Genomic DNA, 24899 nt, shown 5'->3' with positions numbered 1-24899 from the left:
ATAATCTTGAAGCATCACTCCTTGACGAGAAACAAAAACGTAACCAGTACGAGGTCTGTTAGAAAAGTATCCAACCTTTGGCCGAAGAAAACAAACTGGCATAACTGGGGCGTTGGAAACCTAATCACCCTAAAGTAGTCTTCTTGGGACTCCACACACTTCTCCCAGTGGTGCTGACATTGTTGGAAGCATTTTGAGAAGGCTTCTTTCAGAATGGAGTTTAGCTCAGCTGTCGTTGCAGCCATAATGTCTCATCTTGTTGGAAATCGTGCTCCTTTCAATGGCCTCTTGATTTTGGGAAAAAGCCAGAAGTCGCAGGGGGCCATATCAGGAGATTAAGAAGCCTGTTGAACTACAGGAGTGTTTTTTTTCCAGAAATGTCCGAATCAAGTGCGAGGAATGTGCAGGAGCATTGTGATGGATGTGCCAATTTCCTGTTGACCAGAACTCCGGCCTCTTGCGCCACACAGCATCACGTAGGCAACAGAGGACATCCCTGTAGTACTCTTTGGCGATTGTTCGACCCTGTGGTGCGTACTCATGGTGTACCACACCGTGGGAGTCAAAGACAGCAGTCAGCATCACTTTGATGATGATGCACACTTGGCGGGCCTTCTTTGGTCTTGGTGACGTGGAATGATTCCACTGTGATGACTTGGTTTGCGGATCGTACCCGTACACCCAAGACTCGTCACCAGTGATTATGGTGGTTCATGAAGTCTGTTTGTGGAATCCAGCATGTCCTGCAACACTTCAACATGAAGTTGCTTTTGCTCCACTGTGAGCAGCTTCAACACGAATTTTGCCGCAACTCTCTTCATGACCAAATCTTCGGTCAAAATGGAATGTGCAGAAGAAGTGATGATGCCCACCTCTTCCGCAATTTCTAGGATAGTCGCACAACGGTCCCACATGGTTTCCACTTGGCTGTTGCCCAGTTTCTGGCAAAATTTGATGCAGTAGTACTGCTCCAGTCGCTCCGCCATTTTCCTTGCAATAAAAACCGACGAGAGCACTGCGCACTACCTCACTCAAATGCTGTGTACCAGCGACTAACGCTATCGGCAGGTGGGAAAAAATTCGCGCATGCGCACGAAGGTTCAAGGTTGGCCGATGCAGGCGCGCTTGTTTCATATCCATTAGGTGTTCGCAAAAACAAAAAAAGGTCGGATTCTTTTTAACAGACCTCGTATAGTAACAATGTCTTTTGAAAAGATTATGCATAACAATGGATAACTTTTTCTTAGACCCAAGTTAAAGATGACAGCTGTAGTAAATAAATCGGAGAACAATATTACTAGGAAAAAGCAACGACTACAGAGATTTCAAAAGATAAATTTTTGTCTGACAACTACAACTTTACGCTATCTCTCCTGCAGATATGAGAGAGGACGAAATAGACATTATATTTTGATGGTGTAGGGAATTGACAGTCCCATAGGTTAATATATTAATTTTATCCCATTTTTCAACATTAACTTTTCTTGACCAACCATTATGAAAATACAATTTATTACCTTGAACACATGATGTATGCTACCAATTCAACAAAAAATTTTATGTCTACAAGCATCTTCCATTGTATAGAATATTTTGCTGTTATTTCTTGTGAGCTTTGTAATCCACTCCTGCTTGGGGTATGAATGAATGATGCTTGCTTAAGTTGAAGGCAAAAGAAAATTTACCATTAGTTTACAACCCAAATAGTTAATTCTTGGGCTATAGACAAATGTCTCGGTGAGCGGCTCTTGCTTTCGAAGTATCACTTGAAAGTATTTACCAAGCAGTCACTTGGAGGTGAACACAACTAAATGGTACCAAACATATCAGCGCATGGGTGCATTTGCATTCTGGCTGAAATGCACTTATTGTAGCCATGTAACAAGTGTGCATCTATCTAGAGTATTTCACATTCTCCATTCCCCTCTTCTCCCAAAGGACTCTACATTATTGAGAATACCTGCATAAGTATACTACATGTTTTGTGTTTTCAAGACAAATGGCCCAGAACTAGTCTTAGCCACAAAAGAATTGGCCGACAGTTCCACACACTTCTGAGCTGCCAATCACTAAACGGCAGCCTGGATGAAGTAAAACTGGAATGAAAACATGAAGCAATTTACAACAGGTGAACCACAGCACGAGGCACAAGACTGAAGTGAGAAATGGATGCTGCGTATACTTTATCTTTTGTTTGTCGGGGCGATTCAGACGTTCACCTGACAGGCAAGGCTACCCAGTAGCCTGAATTTCCATTTCAGTGTTGATTTTATCAGGTGGACTATTTGAGCACATAGACGGAAAATAGTGGCACACAGAAGTGAGGTCCCGTGCATCTCAACTGAGGTAGCGCATTTCAAGAGGTAATTGAATCATTTCATATTTAGGCAAAATGACACCTGCACCAGCAAACTGCACCTTCTCAATCACTGAAAGCCTACACACAACTAATTTACATGGCTTTGTTTCTTGCAGTTGCTTTCTTTTTTTTTACATTATGCAAGTTTCCAACATGGAAGTAGTCTTAGGAACAACGCTTGCCCTATGCACTTCAAGGACCTCATTTTTTGTGCTGGAGTTTAAAAGAAGTGAAAGCTCCTTTTTATCCTCAGTCATTCAACATGCCTAACAATGTTAAGGCCATCAAGGCAAACTAATGCAATGTTGCACATGCCATACCATCGCTTTCCTCTTTTGCACAGCCTTGTTCATCACTGCCATCAGCACAATCGCGATGGCCATTACACTTTCCAGACAAGGGAACACAGCGCCTGTCATCACAAATGAAGTGACCGGGACCACAAAGGGAATGAACTGCACAAATATGAAGAAAAAACAGAACAGTTTGTAATCAGCTAGCTAAACAAAATGCATCTTTGGGGTAATGAGTAATACATAAATACATAATACAGGCAAAAGCAAAGAACAAGAATGTTAACAAAAGAGAAGGAAATGCTGAAAACGTTTATTATTTACATTGTGGCTCTGATTGAATTTACGCTAAGGAATAGTAAACTGGCTTATACTGGTATGCTAACCAATCCAAATTAAAGTTATTTCTTTGCCAGAAAAGAGTTATCACAGCAAACCAAGACCATATTTTCCAACTCTGAATTCTGAATCCCACCACAGTGCTGTCATTATGACACCACAAATTTCACAGTATATACTAGCACCTGGACAAATTGCTTACTTTCTAACACAGTGTGGCCTATTTATAAGCAGATACACACAAGAAAATGGAACTTAATTAGACGTTCTATTAATTACCATGTGTTTTGATTTCTCGTAACTTATTAGCTAGCGAAGCATCTTATCGCAGCAAGAGTAACATGTGTGCAGTTCAAGAAATTTTGGCTCTCTACCAATGACAATATGTCTCAATGTCCGACCATTTTACTAATAAAGCAAACCAGTCTATTACATTTATTCTCTAGAACTACTGTATTAGTTGTCAAAAATGAATGAAGTATATCGGATGTTTCTAAACTACGTGAAGGTTCCTTTTCAAAGCTGACCTTTTGATTCCTGTCAATGACTGATGAGCGCAATCCACATACAGGAGTTTTGCGATTGCACAAAAAACATCAGAGGAAAGACTAGACTTAAAGGTGAAGTCTTTCTAAGGGTGCTTTTTGTTATGGTTAATTTTGTAACACACCAATCTAAACTGAGTAAACATTAGATTAAAAACTAACAGATTAACAATGGAAGCATAGCAAGCACTTCAAACATTTTCCACCTTCTCTTGGTGGGCAGTCATGTTCATCAGTTCCATCAGCACAATCAGGCTTGCCATCACATCTTCCAGAAGAGTCCACACATCTACGACCATCACAAACAAACTGATCGGGTCGACACTGAAATCCAGGGGCGTGGGTAGGAACTGCATAACGTTTTCGAACAGAAATAACATAGGTATTAGAGAAACAAACAAAACAAAGTGCAGAGAGCAAAAAAAGCCTAAATTTTGACAGGCGAGTGAACTTTCTGATACAACAGTTTAGAAGAGAGGTGCTGTGGTGGATGCCCCCTAAGGTTCGTTATAAAGAGCACAGATATCTATGCAATGAATCGCTCATGCAGCATGAAAATTGAGGCTGTCATGGTTAGAAGCTGAATCTGTGGCCTCATGATCAGCAGACAAGTGCCTTTGGTTTCTGTGCAGGTACTTCCTAAACATAGTGGGGATGCGCGAATCTCGCGTGTCCCCTGATATGTTGTTTTCCTCGCATGTCTCGCATCTCTTGTAATACCGCTTCTCCGCGTAGCTTAGTGCCGGCGGCGGGCGGTCGGGTTGCAGCGCATTACGAGAGATGGCGTGAGTCCGGCGCTGCTAGCACCACCTAACGGCGGGGTTGGTTGGGCGCGACAGGGAGTAGGCTGTTAAACATGTTAAATAGGGAAAAAACACTTTAATGCCCTTTAGTTTTGTAGGACAAAGAACATCGAGCTCATCACTGAAAGTGTGTATAATATATACTATCAGCAATTACTTGGTTAAACATGAATATATGCAAGTTTTCAAACAAAATGAAGTATTGAGGCTAGTGGCAGCACAAGAAACTCATGGTGACTGCATGCTGGAAAAGCAAAGAAATAAATGGAAGTGAATGTGTGCAATGTGAAGAGTAAACTTCAATTTTAGTTAGGCATTGCAATTTTGGTAATACCACCTGTCAATACAATGTAGGTCATTGTAAGAACTTTATGCCAATATACAGGTCTTTATTAAGGAAATTCTTGTACTTCTAGGCTATGCTCTCGAAGGGGGCACTCGTCACGGGCTAGTGCTGAAAATTCATAGAGAAAACGCACAAAGCGAGTACAAACGATCCTTGAAGGAGGCAAAAGGAAAGAAAGTACATAAGAAAACAGATGAAGCAAGTACAGATGATCCTTGAAGGAGGTAAAAGGAAAGAAAGTACATAAACACACATGTGAACGTGTGTGCTGTAGCACCAGGAGGAGAGTAACAAGAACTATATCTTGTATAGTAGGCTATGCAGTAAAGGTACCCCTTTCTTTTTAAATTAACAAAGCTATCCGTTGCAAAATCTTTTATGGTGCAAAAGCCTTAATGGCAGAAAAAAAAAGAATGGAGTGCAGCACTTGAGACCAACTAAGATCATGTGCTGTGTTCACAATGTTTCACAGTGTTGTCACATAAGCTAAATGTTATCCCTGTGCATATCTAAAAATTTACAGAATTAAAGACTGGCAGAACCAATCTCACTATGAATGCCGATGGTAGTACGAATAGAAAAAAAATGTAGCAAGCAACACACCAGGCAGCCAATGCAGAAACGCATCATGCATGTATGTATACAACTGTGTTCCTCTCGCGCACTTCTGACATGCTGCACCATATAGCAGCACCGTTGTGAAGATCACACGTGGTGTGTTTTGAATATCTGAATCTATACGAGAGTCATTCTGCCCAGCACTGGGGAAATATGAAAGTTTATTTTTATGTCATTGGAGAGTACGTGGCACGTACCCAGTGGCAGGTATCCACTGACCCAAGTTGATCTGACTGTTGAGTATGAACCAGATTCCTTTGGCAAAGCAGCCCGATGCTCTACCCATTAGACCACGGACTAACGAGTGACCATATTAAAATTTCCATTCTCCTTTCATCTGTGCCATAACCTCACTGCAAATTCTGAACATTTGGCAATTCCTTAGGCCACCAACTTGAATAGAGGTGCATGAATAGCTCGGGCACAACAGAAAATACAAAAGCACTAAGGAACAGCTTTAAGTACCTAAACCCCAAATAGTGAACTTCAATAAATTTGGCATCAGTGAACTGTGCCATCTTTGCAAGTTTCAACAGATTCCATCTTAAGTGGAGAAAAAAGAGGTTACTACTTAATGTGTTGAGCAATGTATTATGAAAATGCAGACGACAGGTAGAGAAAGTTCAAAAGGAACATGTAGTTCAACACCTTTGTAATGAAGCCCTTGGGACCTTAAAAATTTCTAGTTCAGGTCACAATCAGTGTAAATAACACATGTTTTACTGCTCCCAATAGTGCAGGCCAAGCATGTTCATGTTAAATAAAGGTAGTATTCTTTTGCTGAATTCAGGAGATACTTGATGGAAAAAGTTGCTAATGTTATGCGGCCCAGTTTGGCCCCAAAAAGTGCGTGACTGCAGCCATCTGAGAAAGTTTTGGGAGGCACTTGCACGAGTTATGTCAGCTCCTGATCGAATTGGTCAAAACTGTCTGCTGCACCAGTGGGCTTCATCAGTGTGCTTCGGCTTGTTGACAGAGTTTGTGAGTGTTTGTGCCCAGTTTCTACAGCTCACTGTACTTAGCACTGCTACTGAGCACAATTGCGACAATCTTTGCGACAATAATGTTGATCTCTTTTTCGCTGGCTAACACTTATTGCACTGACCCAGCCCCCTAAATCCACACGCAAACAAACTTCTCATATAAGTGTGTGGCTGTCTGGTCAGTTTTCTTTTTGGTGCTATCACAACTACTGCATAGCTGTGGAGTGCAGTAGCAGCACAATCTTCTAAGCGTGTTTGTTGTAAAACAAATCAGTCGTCAAGGCTGCCCAATTCCTTTTGTAGTACAGGCAAATTCATTGCATCAGTTTTTGCTTAGATGTGCTCACAATATACTGAAGAGAGGAATTCAGCTAGAATATGCATAATCTATCGTTAAACAGATCACACTGTTGTAAAAGCACTCAACTGTGTATATGGTAGTGAAAGGTGTAGTGCTGTGTTTACGCTATCAAGACCATGGTGCAGGTCCTCACTCTCTTCTAGAACCTTTATTTCTTCATCAGACCCTTTATTTCATTATTCCTTTAGACTGCTGCTATTGGCCGATAGCTGACAAAGTTGCGGTTGGCTACATGGCATAGATACTGCGGCCACTGCGGGGTGCCGCCACATCTACGTTAACATCGAAAATGACATTTGAACTGCATGCCACAGCGACATTTAGAAGGCGGAGTGTTGTCGGCACATCCCACTGCACCGTAGCCTTTGCAGTGCAAGCCATTGAAGAAGGAACGGGAGCACGGAGGATGCCGTGTTTGATTGCCAATAACTCCAGTTCCGCTGAACGCACTGAAGTACTTTCTGCAGCAAATTATTTTTGAAATTGCCTATTTTCACTTCAAATGCATTTCTCTACTTTGATAAAAAGTGGTTCAGGGCCCCTTTCAAGTAAATTATGCCCGCTGTCATGTCTAAGACGAAATGCCAGTGAAAAATAAAGAGGTCTTCTGACAAACTAGAAATCAGGTCATTTTTGTTTTAGTATTTATTCATAAACAAAGCTTAAAAGTAACACCTGAAGTGACAAGATTTCAGCATATGTTGCAAGACTAGGTTTTAATTAAAATGCCTCTGAATGCAAAGGGTTTGTTGAACAAGGCATCGATACTTTAGTGCAAGCCAAGTGCAGAGTGACAAATCACAAAATCAGCAGTGCACAAAGGAACCGCTATACTCAGCATGAAACAATGCTATTGAAGACTAACCACCTTCACGTGGGCAGCCAAGTTCATCAGTTCCATCAGCACAGTCAAGGTGACCATCACATCTTCTTGATGTGTCAATACATCGGCGACCATCGCAAATGAACTGATCGAGTCCACAGAGAATCTCTTCAGAATGGCGAGGGAAAGCTGTGGCAAATGTTGCCCAGGAAAAAAAGGAAGTGTGAACAAAAGTCCAGAGAAATGAACTCATTTTCTATTCAACTTCTGCAGCACCTATCACTGACATGACTCAAATGAATTTTTTTCTAGTTGCACTAGCATAATAAGCCAGAAAAAGTGTTAGGGTCAAAATTAAGAATTGCATATCAGTCGACTGCTTGGAGACACTCAACTCATGTCTTATAACTGCTTTCAGTTCAAAGTCTCTAAACAAATTAGAGTAAAATTTGCACCAAGCAATGCAAGAGTAACTAACAAAAAGGTCAGCATTCAGAAGCATAGAGCAGGTTTGTGTAGAACCATCACTCTGCCTAGAGAAATACAAGCAGACTTCACAAAGCAGTGAAACACTGAAAAAGTGTAACACTGAAGTACCACAACCTTCAATCGATGGGCAATCATGTTCATCGGTTCCATCAAGGCAGTCTGGGCGACTGTCACACTTTCGAGACAGATCAACACAGCGGCGGTGATCACAAACAAACTGATGCGGTCCACATTGAAATCCATCTCCATGAAGTGGATGCACTGCATAAAAGGTGCACGGATATCAAATAATAGATGTGGGCAGAAGTTAATCTTTCATAATGTCTCCCGATAGACATGCCAGTTGAAGTAATGCCACTGAAACTGTTGAGAGAAGAATAACTTGCTCGCAAGGCCCCTTGAGAAAGTCTAGCAAAGCAGCTTTCCAGTTCCACCCTTCATGCCAGCATATAAAGTTCAGTTGGAACACAAAAGACTTGCCCACCCAAACAGCAACATTCCGGATGCTGGAGTGGAACAGCCTATCCAAGTGCACTCCACTCTGCCAACACGTAATCTCCAAACTGAAGCAACGTGCATGCCAAAGATGCGCATTAAAAAAAAAGTAAGCTTTCACACATAGCCACCATAGCCAGAATCGATGCAGAGCACGTGCCAAGCAGAAGCTTTAGAAAACACTGGACAGAGACTACTGAAACTATTTGGACTGCTTCCACTCAAATTGCGAGGAAGGAAACCGGAGAGATACGCATAGGAAACAGAAGGATAGCATAGGAAACGGAAGTCAATGAAGCACTGATTTGATCTATGTGCTCAGTAGTTTCAGATCAAATAATCCTTTAGCACTTTTGTAAAGCTGCTATTATGACTACTACCTGCAGGTATGTTCTACACTACTAGTGTTTGCTCAGCACCAAACTGTAGAAAAGCAGACAAAATTCAGCGAAGCTTGAAGGCCATGTTTGAGCCACAAAGAATTTGAGATGGGAACTTCCAGGATGAAGCACATTGCAGTGTCCAATTAAATAAAAGCAACCAAAGTGATAGGCCGGTAGCAAGTCAACATACGAAGTACTTAAAAAGCTGCATATGCCATGCATATAAATATCGAGTACACCCGACTGCAAAAGTTCAATGTAGAGAAATCACTACAAGGCTACACTCAGTTTTGGTCTTGCCATTCAATGGTATACTGTCGGGTTTACACAGTAAGTACAGAAATGCATCTTTGAATCATATAAAGATTACATGTTCGCTGCGATAAAATAGTTTGACAGCTCTGTGGTCCACAAACTATCAGGCAAGTTACCATTCCTGGATTCCATCCACAACAAGATACAGCAAATGGCTTCTAAGGAGATGCCGCAGTCATTTGATGACAACCCTACAATTTATTCTAAGTAAATTGTGATAAAATTGTGATGAATTAGTGTAAAGGCTAAGCAAATGGGCACCACCACTAATGCAGTTCTCAAGAAGCTAATTCAGCAGCAATGAAGCTACAAAAACAACTTTTCACCTTCAGTCGATGGGCAGTCATTTTCATCAGCTCCATCAGCACAATCAGGGTGGCCGTCGCATCTCTTTGATACATCAACACACCGTCGACCATCACAAATGAACTGATTGTGTTCACACTGAACACCTTCACCATGAGGAGGAGAAACTGTGGAGAGTGTCCAAGAATCAATTGTAGATAAGTATCCCAAGACCCAAAATTTTTCAAAAGCTGGAGCACATAAAGTAACCACTTAAGTTTACACCAACACAAGCAATCCACTGGTAGGTGTGGACAGTGATGTGCAAATCAAAACAAATGTATGAAGCATCTGCTTTTATGTAGCAATTTTCTAGAGGCCTGACATCACACACCAACATGATAGCTAGGAAATCAAGCAGCACAAGTCTCTTGGCCTCTGTACCTGCACAGCGACAGCGACCAGCTGAATTGCTACCGAAGAGTGGTTTTAATCACTCGTCAGTGCAATTCACCCCAATGCTCCTGCCAATAGTTAGGAGGTGAAACAAATTCTATAAAAGCTTGCCCAAAAATTGTTTTCCTTTTTTTTGCATGCTGGGTGTAGGGCATGCAGTTTCAACTTGAGTTGCTGCGTTATAACGCTGAAAATATCGTAAGTGAGAATTTATTAATATGGCAGTACTGTACTAGCATCACTAAACCTTGGAAGTGAGCATTTGCACGATGGCATAGTAAAATGGCCATTGTAACACAGGAAAGCCATCACTTGAAAGTAACATCAGAACACTGACATGTAAGAAACAACGAGTTTGAATGTAGTACCACAGAAAATCAGAGGGTACACAACAGGAATATGAAAGACAAGAAATAAATACCATTTTGCTAACCCTGCCCAACTCACTCATGTCAAATAATTCAAACCACTTCCCTAAAAAAGATGACGGCTAACTGCATGTGCCAAGCTTTTGTGCGGTAAAGTTAAGGATTTTTCACTTATTCACCCTGCTCCTCGCTTTCCCTTTCCTTTTAACTGTGTATATGTGTTCAAAACAAATAATACCACTAAAAACCCCTTTTTACTTGTCAGGAAGTGAAATGAGCTCTGGAAAAGATGTTTAGGATGTATCATATGTAGGAAATTCAGCTCACCTTAGCTAATTTTTATCCTAGTCTTACTTTCTGTGTGTGTGTTTGCAATTCTGTATTTCTACATGCGAAAACAGTTTTTCAATCATTATTTTGATCATGTGGTGGGTTCCCAGCGTTTTGCTGTGACAAATGCTTCCACAATTTCTTACCTGCTTGCACTGTAATAAATTGGGAGTAATATTGGCAGGAAGGAATACTCTACAATATATCACATCCATGTCATTAATCAGGTTATGTTTAGTGCCTAGGTCGATGAATCGCATGGAACCCTGATCATGAGAAAAATTCATAGAATAAAAATGGGATGGATCACATATGGCAGACATTGTCAGCTCTTGACAGGAGGCTTACCATTATCATTGAAAAGGAAGGTGTACAATCAGTGCATTTTACCAGTGCTGACATATGGGGCAGAGACTTGGAGACTGACAAAGAAGCTTGATAACAAGTTAAGGACCGCGCAAGGAGCGATGGAACGAAGATTGCTAGACATAACGTTAAGAGACAGAAAGAGCGGTTTGGATCAGAGAGCAAACGGGTATAGCCGATATTCTAATTGACATTAAGAGTAAAAAATGGAGCTGGGAAGGTCATGTAATGCGGAGGTTAGACAACCGCTGGAGCATTTGGGTTACAGAAAGGGTACTAGGAGACTGGAAACGCAGTCGAGGACGGCAGAAGACAACGTGGAGTGATGAAATTAGGAAATTCGCGGGTGCTAGCCGGAATCGGTTGGCGCAGGAAAGGGGTAATCAAAGATTGCAGGGAGAAGGCTTCGTCCTGCAGTGTACATAAAACAGGTTGGTGGTGATGATGATGATGATATTGTAATGATGGACGATTCCTTATTTTTCTTAAAGGTAATGCGTTTGTAGAGAACACAAAAAGCATGGTTGTTGCAATGCTACCATCAGATGCATGACACCAAGTTCATTATGTAGAAACAACTAAGATGCAATAACTGCATGCACAGTCAAGAGTACATACGCTACTATATACTTACACTGGATGCATAAAGACAATAACAATTAGAAAAGTTGTGCACTATCAAACCATTTTTCCTCATGAGATACCCATTATATTCACTTAGTCCAAACACTGGTAAAAAAATGGAGTCAGAACAACAAATGTAGCTAATGGTTTAGTCCTACAATGGTTAAATGCAATGAATCAAGAAATCTGTAATTGTTAAGCATACTTGCTTGTACTACTGTTCTTCCCTTGAACATGATATGTTGCATTTAAGTACTGCCATATTACGAAAGATTAAAACAATATCTTGTAGATGATTCGGCTTATTCACAGTTCTAAACAAACATTCTGAATCAGTTTGTTACTTTGTTTTTAGTTTGCTAACCCATTTGTTTCTACACTCTGCGATCCACTGGCTGCGACAGTCAAGGCCAAAGAGGGAGCGACTGGTGTCACTGAAAAAACGGCTGTTTCTGGCCATTTTTCACAGATTATAGCACATTATAGGCTATTTTTTATTTGTTTTGGGGTTTCGCACACTAGATTGACTTATTTGTCTCGACTTTCAGCAGGAATTCTTTGAAACAATGGAAAGCTTCCTGCTCGCCGGACTCTGCTCTGTTGTAGCCGTTGAAGTAACTGCCCAAGTAATTTCCTCTGTGTTGTCCTTGGTGTATGTTTGTTGGCTTCTTATGATACAATTAATAAAACTTGGGCCCCTCGGTTAATCCCTTTCTTTCTTGCCCAAGTTAGTGAAATTCAAGTCGGAAAGCAGCCAAACAATCGTTTTTCTTTGTATTCCCACGAGGCCAGCTGCACTAACAGTGCACGGTTCCTTCAGTGGAGGAAGTGCTGTCGGTGCTTGACAGCACACATGCACTTGTGTGTGGAGGCTGTGGCATGAAACAAGAGAAACAAGGAAGATGTATATCACGTGATATACCCTTGCGATTAAGACGCCGAAGCAAAACCGAACAGTGAACTAGACAACCATTTTGATTGGAGAGGATTGTTGTACTCTTGTCAAAATCTGGCCAAACTGGTAAAGATCCTAGTGGATGGGCTTACCGTCTTTTTCTGCTAAAAGAAAGTGCTCCAGCATACATGCTTTCACGCAGTTAGCAGATATGACACTGGATTGAGTTGACCGTGATATTCACAGCAAAGAACTGCAGTTTTATCTACTCACACCCATGCACTTGTTGACAGTCTTTAAACAAAGATGGGACTGCTCAAAGGGAGAGAAAAGCATTTGAAGGTGAGGAGGGGGAGGTAATTTGACCTCTCCCAATAGTGGCAAAAAAACACGTGAAGAGAAATGTGTGATGAATAAATGTGTTTTCAACTTCCCTCACATGTATTGAGTGTGTATATAAAGTGAAGGATACAGTATAAAGGAGACAAAGAGCTAAAAAAATGAAGCTGTTGAGTGCACCAGAGATCCTGGCTACAGCATTGCCATTTCTACACTAAAATATAAGAAGTTCTCCAAGGAAAAGGGATACAAGAGGTACATTTCAACTAAATGCCTTGAACACTTCACACTTAACTTTATGGGAGAGAGAAACAATGAGAGCGAAAAATAAAACAAAAAACACTCTAAACACATGTTTACTATGCACTCGCGTAAATGAATCAATTCAACTGAAGTAGGTGAAACGTGTCAACACTGACCAATGCCGAGAAACATTTAATTATATACACTAAGCGCCGCATACCAGTGGTTGTTTATGTTAAATAGCACTATTAAAAATTTTAAATGCATGCTTTTCAATGAAATAAAATTACCAGTTCATGTACTGTTACCGCACAACATGAACGCGGCATATTATTATTGGAAACAAGATTAAAGTAACCACATGTGGCCCTATGTGAAACTCGCCAGCTCTCCAAATCGATGGTGTTGTCCAAGGCCGAGAAGCATACTACGTGGCAATAAAGTTGCTCACACTTTGTCTTACAAAGTTAGTCCTTGGAATTTTGAGAATGACGGCTCACATACAAATGCGATGAAACAAAACACTGACAGCATATGCCCTTTTATGTTAAATCTGATCCCCTACTGAAATATTCAAAGTGCGAAATAATAAAAAATTGGCCAACCAAGAGGCTGCATTTCTAGCAGAAAGCTTGCCTTCGTGAACAGCGTTTTGCTTAGATGCCGTGGTGCTCGCTGTGCATGTTCGCAGCGTCCCATCTTTGCATGTGTAGCACTTGCACATTCCCTGTGGCACACCAGGCATTGCACTGTCGAGACCAATGTAGCGACTGCGTTCGTGCGCTTTCCATTTGTGCTTCGACGCAGCGCATGTTTATGGCACCTCTTTGCATGTCTAGCACTTGCGCATTCCCTGTGGCACAACAGGTGCTGCACCTTCGAGACCAATTTAGCTACCGCATTCGCACCTTTCCATTTGTACTTCGACGATGTGGTGCTCGCTGTGCATGTTCGCAGCATATATACGCTTGCGCATAACCCGCGTTCACGAGGTGCAACATCACAAATGTTTTAGTCAACAGTGTGAACTTGAGCAAAAGAAAGCACAAACATTTTATTTCGACAAAAAGTGCAGCAGACTCGGGGCAGCTCTCGCGCCTCGTTTCTGCCTGTGATTGGTTGGGTGCCTCGTGATGTCAACAATAGTGTTCGTCCGGACCGACCGCTGCCGCTACACATGAAACACGGTGCAAGGTAGTTTGGTGCTGTTTTGCCGAGACGGGCATGGAATATTTCCAGAGCTTGCATTTCTCCGAGGAGTTCGGCGTTAAGTCCAAACCCCACGAGAGCGATTTTGCGCGTGACGGCGACGGCTTCGAGCGACAAAACGGGCCGTCGCTTGAGCAGATCCCTCGGCGTTGTCACTCAATCGCTCGTTTCTAGAAATCTAGAACTCTTCACCCAGAAGTGCTACGAGCGACTAGCCAATAGTGCAAAGCCGGAACTGGATGTACATAACTCGAGTACTACTGTTGTCGCACGGAATGAGCAAACTATTGAATTTTACAAGTGCAAGAATAAGAACCTAGTGCAAGGCCTTAAGAAATATTTTATGCTCCTTACAGTAAAATGCATGCATCATAAAGCATGCAGCATAAAGCATGCATCATGCTAGTTTCGGCGCATATATTGCTGCCCTCATACCGGGAAATCGTCGCTCAAAGCCGTCATTTGCGTGGAGTTCGGCTTGTAGGCGACGAGTGAATGCGACAGCCATCGCCTCGGTTGTCGCGGTCGCATGCAAGATCATTTGTATGGGGTTTATACTTTACTCCCTATATGTACGAGCCGATTGCGAAGAGCCAGCATCTGCAACAAGCAAGAAATGCTGGTGCAAGCAGTGCTTCCCACACGAATGAAGGCGAAGTGTTAGCATCTCCTTGTGTAAGAAATTTTCTTTGGCGAGTATGTTTTTTGCTAAGCTGCATCCAGCGATCCAATGAGTGCGTTTCCAGGCAAACAACTGTAGTGTTATGTTCCTGCATGCCTCCTCATAGAACGTAAGCAGTGATGTGATCTTTGGCATTTGGGCGCTGCCCCAAAGCTGTCGGCAATCTATACAGACGGTTTAAACGCGGGAAAAGTTTACCGGCTCTTGTAGCACGTGTAGTATAGAACCTTCGATCATCAGCGCGCCATCCGCATGCTACTCGTAACCGGCTAATTCTGTATGCTACGCGAGATGGTCGGTTTCTCTATGTGCGCGAGAGAAGGGGGAGCGCAGCGTTCTGGTGCGAGCCGGCTTTCCAACACAAGCAAACTTTACACTTGCACTGCGTTATGGTAGCTGCATGCAGGCTGTTTCACAACAAACGTGCGAATAGAAAATTCGCGGCGCTGGGCGATGAAACCTGCGTCAAGGGTGGGAGATAAACATGCACCTTCCGTTCAGCGTGCTAACACGGAGGAGAACCCAAAGCACACATTATTGATAAACTGAAAGTAATCGTCGTCACGGAAGTGGTTAGAGCACAGCACTGTTGTTTTTGAGCGCTTGAAGTTGTTTCACTTCACAGCAGCCTCCCACTTAGCTGAAAGCTTCTTGTCTTGCGGTAACTAATGGAACATCAGAACATCGTCGCGGCCGCCGGTGTTCATGCAACTGTAGGCTGCACAGAACGCCGGCATGATCGGCCTACAAGTTCAATTGATGCTGCGCACGTCAACTACCACTCTATATACACACAAACAAAGGAATGCAGGGTCGAGCGAAGCAGATTAGGACGGCACGCACGCAGAAATAAGCACGGTCAGGCACGGTCGCGGAGACTGCGAAGGAACGGAACACCAATGCTGACGTCACTATGCCGCGGTTTCCGGTCTCCGCTCGCATCGTCAGTGTCAGCAGCAGCGCGTGGCGCACGACGAAGGGGGGGGGGGGGAGGGGCAGAGCTACAGCGCAATTTTAACCGACGATTACGTCGCTCCCAAGTGAAAAATCCCCCCGAAATTTTACCTGCATGGTTTATAAGGGTCCCGCATCCGTATATGAGCGTCTTATTGAATTTGACAGACTCTTCAGCTTCCCTTTAATTCATGCAAATATATACCTGGTGAAAAAAAAAAAGAGGGGGGTAGAGAGAGGGCCGACCCCAGCTGTCGAACACAGCCCGACCTGGTGCACAGACCACCTTGCACACGCATTGACGTTGAGACACTGGATTGCATCTATTCCCCTCAGAGTTGGTCACTCCATGCTGTTTCCAAGTCCTATGCCACCACTGTGCCAGTCTGTCCCCATTACGCGCACTGCATTAGACACCACCGCACCCCGTTCCTGCACTCCATTCTCCCTCCCAAATCTCGGTGCTAGCTAGAGTTGCTGTGTATTTATTTATTTATTTATTTGTTTACAAATACTACAGCCCGAAAGGGCTATTGCAGGAGTGGGTGAATACGAAATGTGAGAAAGAAAATCGCCATAGAAAAGGCGCATATGTGAGTAAGGAGCACTCAATGGCATCCCCAAATTCTCTATGTGGTAAACAATGGATGGAACCAGGCAGGTCATTTCAGAGTTCAATTGTCCGAGGAAGAAAAACTGTATTTAAATGTGTTGGAGCGAGCAAAAAAGACTGGTAAGTTTAAGTCATTGCTGTTTCTCGTGATTAGGGGCTTTGCACGGGTGAGATATGTGTTAGGAGAAGCATAATGTGGAGAGTAAAGTACAGAATGTAGAAGTTTCAGAGAATTAATGTGACGACGGTGGGAAAGAGGGGTTAAACCGAGCATATTCAGATGAGATGACGGTGAAAACATTGTCATAATGGCGGTATATGAAGCGAACCACCTTTTTCTGAACAGATTATGCTCCATGTATTGGAGGCGAGCTCCACCAGTGGAAAAACTAGCGCTACCGTCGGCATGATGTGGTATGAGGGATCACGTGGACACAGCAGCCACATCAGCTGCTTTGGAAGTGCCAAAGCAAGCTGAAAATGAAAGTTGATGTCTCACCTGCGCTGTGGTACTGATTAAGTGGGGATTTTTTCCCGCACCGAGTGTCTACTTGAGAACACTTGAAAGCACTATAATAGGAAGTGGCTGCCTTTGAAGGCGCCGAACATGGCAGGCTACTGCTTGGTACCGCAGGGCCGAACGCACGCCGGAGGTACGCAACGGAGCCCGGTGTCAGCCATCACACGTACGCGCGGGACAAGAATCTGCGTGTAGCTTGGATCGCGAAACTTAGAACCTGCAAGCAGTGGTCGGCTACAACTCTCGTGTGGAGCGAGCACTTCCGCGAGACAGATTTATGATACGGCGTCAGGGCTGCGATGTTCAGTGTGTAGCAGAAAGTGCGCAGATATGCTCACCCGCGCACACTGCCCGGTTAAGGTCATGAAGCTTTGGTCGATGAACTTGATACTAATTACTGGAAAGTTCATTGGAATAGAAAGGGAACCATAAAAAGGACATTAAAAAAGACATGGCATATGCTTGTGTAGCCCCAAACAATGAAATGTACTGGATTAAGAAAAAATGTGTGCAGCTTGCTCTAGTGGTGCAAGGCTGGAGTCAACAGCAGAGCTTGTGATCACCTAGCTTTTATGTGGCTTGCTGAAATTGTAGGTTTTGCAAGGTTATGCTAGATTTTGCTAAGTTGTCTTGGTGGGTGTGACACTGGAAGTTTTCGAGCAGTCGCAGACCCAGATCGCTTTCTTGGCGACGTCAAGCATTCAGGCGCCAACACTCATTCCATGGACTGAAACTGGTTTCTCGACTTGGCGTCACACCTCAGCCGCAGCTTCCGTGCAGCGTTCCCGATCGCATTTTTACTATTGCTAGTGAGTACAGCGGGGTGGGGCATTTCTCGAGGTGCTCGACGTTTCTGCACAGGTGTGAGTAAGAACGGGTGCGAGAGAAAATCTGGGGGCCTCTGCTCCTTGAATATCTGACTCAGCCTAGGCACTACAATGGAGAAGTTTCTTCGTGCATGTTGTATGTGTACTGACACCTCTTCGACCTGTCCACTGGCCCCATATGTCGGATATGTGGACTGGAGAAGAAAAATCTGGACCATTTAGTCCTCCGGTGTGCCCGTTTGTGCCCGCGACACACAGAGGGCACCACACTTCCGCTAACACAGCTAGCACTAGTTACTATTGGCGGCGAGAACCGCCGCGCTTGGACACTATGAGGAATATAAGGTGACGCAGTCCTTATAGGCACGGTGTAAGAAAGCGTATCCTTACACCGTGTTTATAGGTTTGGCTGTCGGCGCTCAATAAGAAGACCACACGGGAGCCCTCTAAGGCATTTCTGTAAGTACTCTCGAAATCAAGAGATTTTTTTACTGTCAAAATAACAATCTCGACAAACAAAACACAGATTGGTTTACAGGCACTATCCCTTTAACGAATACATATACAGTGAATGCCCACTGTGCGCAGTCACCGCGATGAAGTCCCCGAACCGGCTTCTTGCGTAAAAGGTCTGCTATCGCTGTGAGCGAACTATGCGAAATGTGTAATTATAGTGGGCGGTCTATATAGCTAAATAGAGCATAACAGAATGATGCCTCAATGCGGCGATTGCACGGGTTTGCGGTGACTGACTGCGCGTCTGCATCCATGCCCGCGCACTATGGTTCACTTTTACTGAGAGCGTGTTTTCGCACCGTGACACGAGCTTTAGGCTGTGGCATATGAGCATTTGACAGTACACTAAGAACCATTGTTGCGAGGACATTATCAGAGCTGTTCAAAAATAATTTTGTTGTAACTATTGACTTCGACATGTGATCTCCCGTCGCGACGATTCGATCTTTTTTTTTTCTTCTGAGGTCTTGGAAGTTGAAGTACCATTATTTATCTAGTTGTATTGCACTGTATGTTATTGGTCTTCTCAGTGAAGAATTACCCGCTTCGTCTAACAGTGGAGCTGTTTAATCTTAATTCCGCCGTGGAGCGTTACCTAAAAACAGCCCAGGTGTGCGCCGCCTCACGTTGCCTAGCAACCACCTGCGAGAGCATCGAGCCATGTAACCTTCTCGCACCCTACCCGTGTAGGGCGAAGTCGTGATGTCACAGCCGGCACAGTGACACCTCTCGCCTCCTAGTCTGTGCTAAGGTATTGCTGCCATGGGAATACCGAAGAAAGCCGCGGGCGCGAGAGAAAACCTGGGGGCTTTTGGTCCTTGAATGCGACTCTGCCTAGGCACTACGGAGGTTTCTTAGCGCATGTTGTATGCGTTTGTTTACAATCGGACGCTGGCTGCTGGCACGGTGAATAGGTAAAGCAGCGGGCACTGTCGCCCCTTTAGCGATCGCTGTGTCAGACAGACTGTCTCGCACCTGCGGCATTCGTGCTCGGTCGTGCCAGACCATAGCTTTCTCGACGGCGATGTACCTGGGAAATAACACCACAGATGTTTTCGTGGGAGCAGTAGGGACCGTAGTAGAGGCCGGGCCACGTATATTGAAAATCTAGAAGTCAGAGCGCCTTAGCAACTGCGTTTGAAAGCAAGTGGATGAAAGGCCGCCGGTCACGCTCGAAGCCCCTGCAACCGCTATGAGAATACGACGTGCTACCTTAACGCCTCTTACGCTAACCTAATCTAACGTTAACCTAAGAAAACGTGGCTGAGACGAGAAGGCAATCCTCATGGCGTAACCGTTGCGAGACTATACCGCGCCACCCTAACGTCTTTTACGCTAAGCTAATGTGGCCGACGTAGGCGGAGAGTTCTTTTTTCCAAGGGGAGGGGGACAAGCTTTCCGAACACCCCATTTACCTTGCTGGTAAGCTTCCTAGTTCCTTTCCTCCACTGTGAATCAATGTTTTTGCTGTACAGATACCTGAACACTCTCTCGGCCCATTTACTTTCTTTCATATTCCTCAGTCGTTCTTCATAATCAATTTTACTGCGACCTTCCCTCACTTCAAAACTTGTCCATCCCATATCTCCCTGTTCAGCTTCATTTATAGTTTTCCCGTGAGCGCCCGATGCAAGGCGTCCCACTGACTTTTGGTTGCCACTCCCGATTTGAAGCAAACAACCGCATTTCCAAAAGTAAGTCCTGGAACCATTGCACCTCTCCACATACCCCGGAGCACCTCGTACCTATTGCATCCTTATAGTGCTCTGTGCTTCATTATGGCTGCATTTCTCGTCACCTTCACTGTTATTGTTTTTTTCTTGTGTTTCCATATATCTATTGCCTTCGTTTATCCACATGCCAAGGTATTTGTATTCTGTTACCAGATGTATTTCCTGGCCCTGTATCGCCACTGTCTGTACAACTTTTCATTGAATACCATAACACCCGATTTTCTAACACTAAATTTCAAACCTATATTGTTGCCTTCCTGTCCACAGATATTAGCCAGACATTGCAAATCACTTCGCTTGTTACCTAGCAACACAATGTCGTCCGCATAAAATAACCCTGGAAGCTGCAGCTCTACTACTGTACCCGCCTGTTTGTATGAGGGATTGAACCCGATATTGCTTCCTTCTAGCACCCTCTCCGTCTTCACCATGTACATTATAAACAGCAAATGGGGATAAAGGGCACCCCTGCCTCAAGTTCTTGTTGATATCACCTTTCTTCTCGCTCCTCCTCCCTTCCCATTGGTATTTTCTAGGTAAATCTCTCTCAAAAGCTGTAGACAATCGTCGCCTAAAGCCTTCCCGTTCCAGAATATCCCACAAAATGTTGCGGTCTACGTTGTCATAGGCTCCTGTAATGTCTAAATCCACTTCGATCGCAATGCTGCAACAATATTTTCCGTCGTCGCACACCTCACTGCAAAGAATGCGCTGCCCGAACCGGTCGTCCCATTCAACCTTACTCTAGTACACTAAGGAAAGCAACCTGCATCATTTTCTACTTCGATGCTGTCTTTGCGAAGCTGTCTACTTTGATGAATGTGGTGTTTATATATATATGGCCAGTATATATGGCCAAAAAGCGCCAGCCAGTGTTAATGAGTTTGCAGGGGAGCGATGAACTACGAGTGGTAGATGCGACGTGGTTGTAAAGGGGCCTTATAACGGTCGCTGTAAAGGGAGTAAAATCTATATGTAATAAAATTATGGCAATGGCTAATGCAGTGCGCTGCAGGCACGAAATACACACTGAAAGAACGATACGTACACGAACATACGTCAGAGGCAGGCATTTGCCCCTCCTCGGCAGGCGTTGGAGGTGATTTCATCACCAGTGGTGCATCGTGCGGGCCAACTCTAACTGCAAGAAGCACTACTGCTTCAGAGCCCTTGAAATACAAGGGCCAGGAAGCATGTGCTATACAAAACTATCCCAGCGACATCCTCTGCAGAGAGGATGCGCTACAAATTTATTGGGCTAAACATGTAACACAACATCGTTCAAGAAACACAAAACTGCTTTGGCGTAAAAAAAAAAAAAAGCGGTTCTTGACCAAGAAACATTACTGGGTGAAGAGGGAGGTGCTGCTGATATGCTAGAGGAAGATGTTTCTCTGAGCTTCAGCTTCCCACCACTCCAGGAGAACGTGGACTGCGGTAAGCCTCTCCCCCCATCTACCACAGGCTGCAGGTTCATATCCAGTAAAAAAAATTATGGGTGCCATATGTGTGTCCTATATTGAGACAGAATAGGGCATCAGTTCGCTGTGTTTTCATAGCAGAGGTCAAAAGCTGTCTACTTTGAGACTTAAGATGGCTGCTGTCTGCTTCTACGGCGAGTATTGGAACACGGCCTTAATTTCCTTTTTGATTTCTTTGGATTCATTATTGTTGGCTTCATATGGTTGTGACTAACAGAGGGTCATGATAGATGCAGTAGGGAGGTGGAAATTTTCACCGGCTGAGGTTCTTTAACATGCACCTAAATCTAAGTGCATGTGTTTTTGCATTCCTCCCTCACGAGAATACAGCTGCCAATGATGGGAATAAAACCCACAACCTTGTGCTCAACAGTAGCACGCCATAGCCAACAAGGTGGGCAAGTAATAACAATAAGAGACTTCACCGCTCCATGGGCATGCAGATTCGATCAACATGGCACCGCAAGTGCATTGGCTTACCGAGTGAGGATATGAACAAAAATCCCATTAAAAAGTATGATCACCTTGTGAGCAATCATGCTCACCAAATCCATCAGCACAATCAGGATGACTATAATTTTCCAGATGAGTGAATACATCGATGACCATCACAAATAAACTGATTTGGACCACAATGGGCTCCTCTGTGACGAGTTGTAACTGCACAACATTTGAGATAGAGGCTTACTAACGAAGAGACAGAACTTTGCTTTTAAGATACACCCATTTTGGGCCGACCACAGCGGAAGGGTTTACCTTCGCTTGATGGACAGTCGTGCTCATCAGTGCCATCAGCACAATCAGGATGACCATCACATTTTCCAGATGCATCAACACAACGACGACCGTCACAAACGAACTGATTGGCTCCACAATGAGATCCTTCATGTTGAGTTGGAACTGCACAAGATTTTGCAGAGGCTTACTATCAGAGAAACAGAATTGTTCCTTAACCCAATTCATAGTTTGGTAAACAAAAGCAGCAGGTGCATTGTTACCTTCTTTTGATGGACAATCATGTTCATCGGTGCCATCAGCACAATCAGGGCGACCATCGCATTTTCCAGATGCATCAACGCACCGCCGACTGTCACAAACAAACTGATTTGGTCCACAATGAGCTCCTTCATGATGAGTTGGAACTGCACAATGTTTATACAGGCTTACTATCAAGGAAACAGAACTGTTTAAGCCAACCAATGTTTTCGTAAACAACAACAGGAGTGGCAGGTGCATGGTTACCTTCTCTTGATGGGCAATCACGTTCATCAGTGCCATCAGCACAATCAGGGTGGCCATCGCATTTTCCAGATGCATCAACGCACCGACGACTGTCGCAAACAAACTGATTTGGTCCACAATGAGCTCCTTCACGATGAGTTGGAACTGCACAATGTTTATACAGGCTTACTATCGAGGAAAGAACTGTTTAAGCCAACCAATGTTTGCGTAAACAACAACAGGAGTGGCAGGTGCATGGTTACCTTCTCTTGATGGGCAATCACGTTCATCAGTGCCATCAGCACAATCAGGGTGGCCATCGCATCTTCCAGACAAGTCAACACAGCGAAGACCATCACAAGCAAACTGGTTGGGTCCACAATGAGATCCTTCATGATGAGTAGTAACTGCACAAGATTTATTTTAAAGATAGAACCTTACTATCAAGGAGGCAGAGCTGTTTATAATTAAGCCAACTCATGTTATGATAAATGACAACAGGAGTGGCACATGCATGGTTACCTTCTTTTGAAGGGCAATCATGTTCATCGGTGCCATCAGCACAATCAGGGTGACCATTGCATTTGCTAGATGCATCAACACAACGACGGCCATCACAAACAAATTGATTGGGTCCACATTGAACTCCTTCATGATGAATTGTAACTGCATGAAGGATTGCCACCAGTTAAAACAAGCATGCCAATCAGGTTCAACCAACTGAGAAAAATGCAATGACTTCATTCTTCATGACTGGGGGCTGAAAGGAAGTGGCTCAAGTGTAGTTACCTTCTCTTGATGGGCAATCCTGTTCATCAGTGCCATCAGCACAATCGGGACGACCATCACACTTGCCCGCAGAGTGCACACATCGACGGCCGTCACAAACGAACTGGTCAGGACTGCACTGGAATCCATCAGTGTGGTGGGGAGGTACTGTATAAATTGCTTGACGTTAGAGACGGACCCCTGACAAAGCGTGCAATTCCATACACTGACTCATGGTTATCACCAGTGGTCACAGTTAATACCGTTTCCACCCACACCAGAGCGATAGAGTGCTTCAAAGCTGAAATGCTCAACAAGCACTTTCAACCTTCAGCCACAACACAGAAGAGAGCATAGCAGGATGAATAGATAGATCTGACTGAGCAAATCAAGCAACTTTAGTCTCCCAAAGGAATTGGCCGTAGAGCTTTTCAATGATTTCCACCACCACGAGCAGGAGAGCCACGCACTTCTGTGCCATTGCAAGCAGGCCAAGCTGTTTCAGTCTTGCATAGCAGGAGTAATAACAGGACGTGAATAAGCAAGTTGGGTAACCTCAGCGCACAAAAGGGATTCGTTCAAGAGCTATTTGATGCTCTCTATAACCACAGACAGGTGAGTCATGCACATCTGTGCCAGTACAAGCAGGCCAAGCAAGTTTCAGTCTTGAAAAGCTGGCAGCCGTTAGAAAATAGTGTATATGAACAAGGAGGTGAGTGAGGAGACAAAATCCGAAGAGTCACACAAAATGATTTTTCAAGCTCAGAAGCAGCATCAAAGAGCCAATATATAAAATATGCGAGCTTGCTGTTAGGAAACCAGCCTGAGGAAAGACAAATGCGAGTCACAAAAAAAAACGTGTTGCAATCCTGAGCATAAAAAAAGCCACTGAACAGTGCAGGAAGTAGGCCTTCAGAATTTTGTACCTTATATTCCACAAGCCACAACAACACTAGGAGTATTAGTGGAAGCATCAGAACACACAACTGTGCCAAACCTAACAATGGAAAGGCAGCTGCATAAGGATGAATAGGAACCTGAGATTGTACAGGAGGATTCCAATCATGCATGAATTGGTACTTTTGAGGAAGGCAGTTTCGTGCCAAAAGCAGTGCCATGTCAAGCGATTGCAAATACATTATTTGATATAGAATGAGTGAAAAGTATTTCACCTGCTCTAGGGGGGCAGTCCTGTTCATCAGTTTCATCAACACAGTCACGACGACCATCACATTTCTGGAATTTTTCTAGACACCTACGGCCATCACAAACGAATTGATCAGGCTTGCACTCAAATCCGTGATGTGGAGGACCTGT

The 24899-nt window shown here is 43.9% G+C and overlaps 1 protein-coding gene across 29 annotated transcripts in view; it reads right to left on the bottom strand.

The window, feature by feature from the left end:
* The window catches only part of trol (terribly reduced optic lobes), a 604861-nt gene that overhangs the window by 308729 nt on the left and 271233 nt on the right, over positions 1–24899 (bottom strand). For 16 of the 29 annotated variants that reach the window (XM_065435395.1, XM_065435391.1, XM_065435373.1 and 13 more), the window contains 12 exons: positions 24755–24895; positions 23604–23750; positions 23337–23480; positions 23078–23221; positions 22836–22979; positions 22592–22735; positions 22350–22493; positions 9479–9625; positions 8074–8220; positions 7513–7659; positions 3743–3886; positions 2680–2814 (listed from right to left, as the gene is read on the bottom strand). The exons of 2 other annotated variants lie outside the window; for them this stretch is intronic. In XM_065435395.1, coding sequence (XP_065291467.1) covers positions 2680–2814; positions 3743–3886; positions 7513–7659; positions 8074–8220; positions 9479–9625; positions 22350–22493; positions 22592–22735; positions 22836–22979; positions 23078–23221; positions 23337–23480; positions 23604–23750; positions 24755–24895 — 1728 coding nt within the window. The remainder of the gene's footprint in view (positions 1–2679; positions 2815–3742; positions 3887–7512; positions 7660–8073; positions 8221–9478; positions 9626–22349; positions 22494–22591; positions 22736–22835; positions 22980–23077; positions 23222–23336; positions 23481–23603; positions 23751–24754; positions 24896–24899) is intronic. 11 more of the 29 variants (XM_065435374.1, XM_065435385.1, XM_065435383.1 and 8 more) reach the window with 11 other exon arrangements.

Source organism: Dermacentor albipictus, chromosome 2 (assembly GCF_038994185.2).
Source record: "Dermacentor albipictus isolate Rhodes 1998 colony chromosome 2, USDA_Dalb.pri_finalv2, whole genome shotgun sequence".
NCBI classification, from domain to species: Eukaryota; Metazoa; Arthropoda; class Arachnida; order Ixodida; family Ixodidae; genus Dermacentor; species Dermacentor albipictus.
This window is presented reverse-complemented; position numbering and strand designations above follow the sequence as displayed.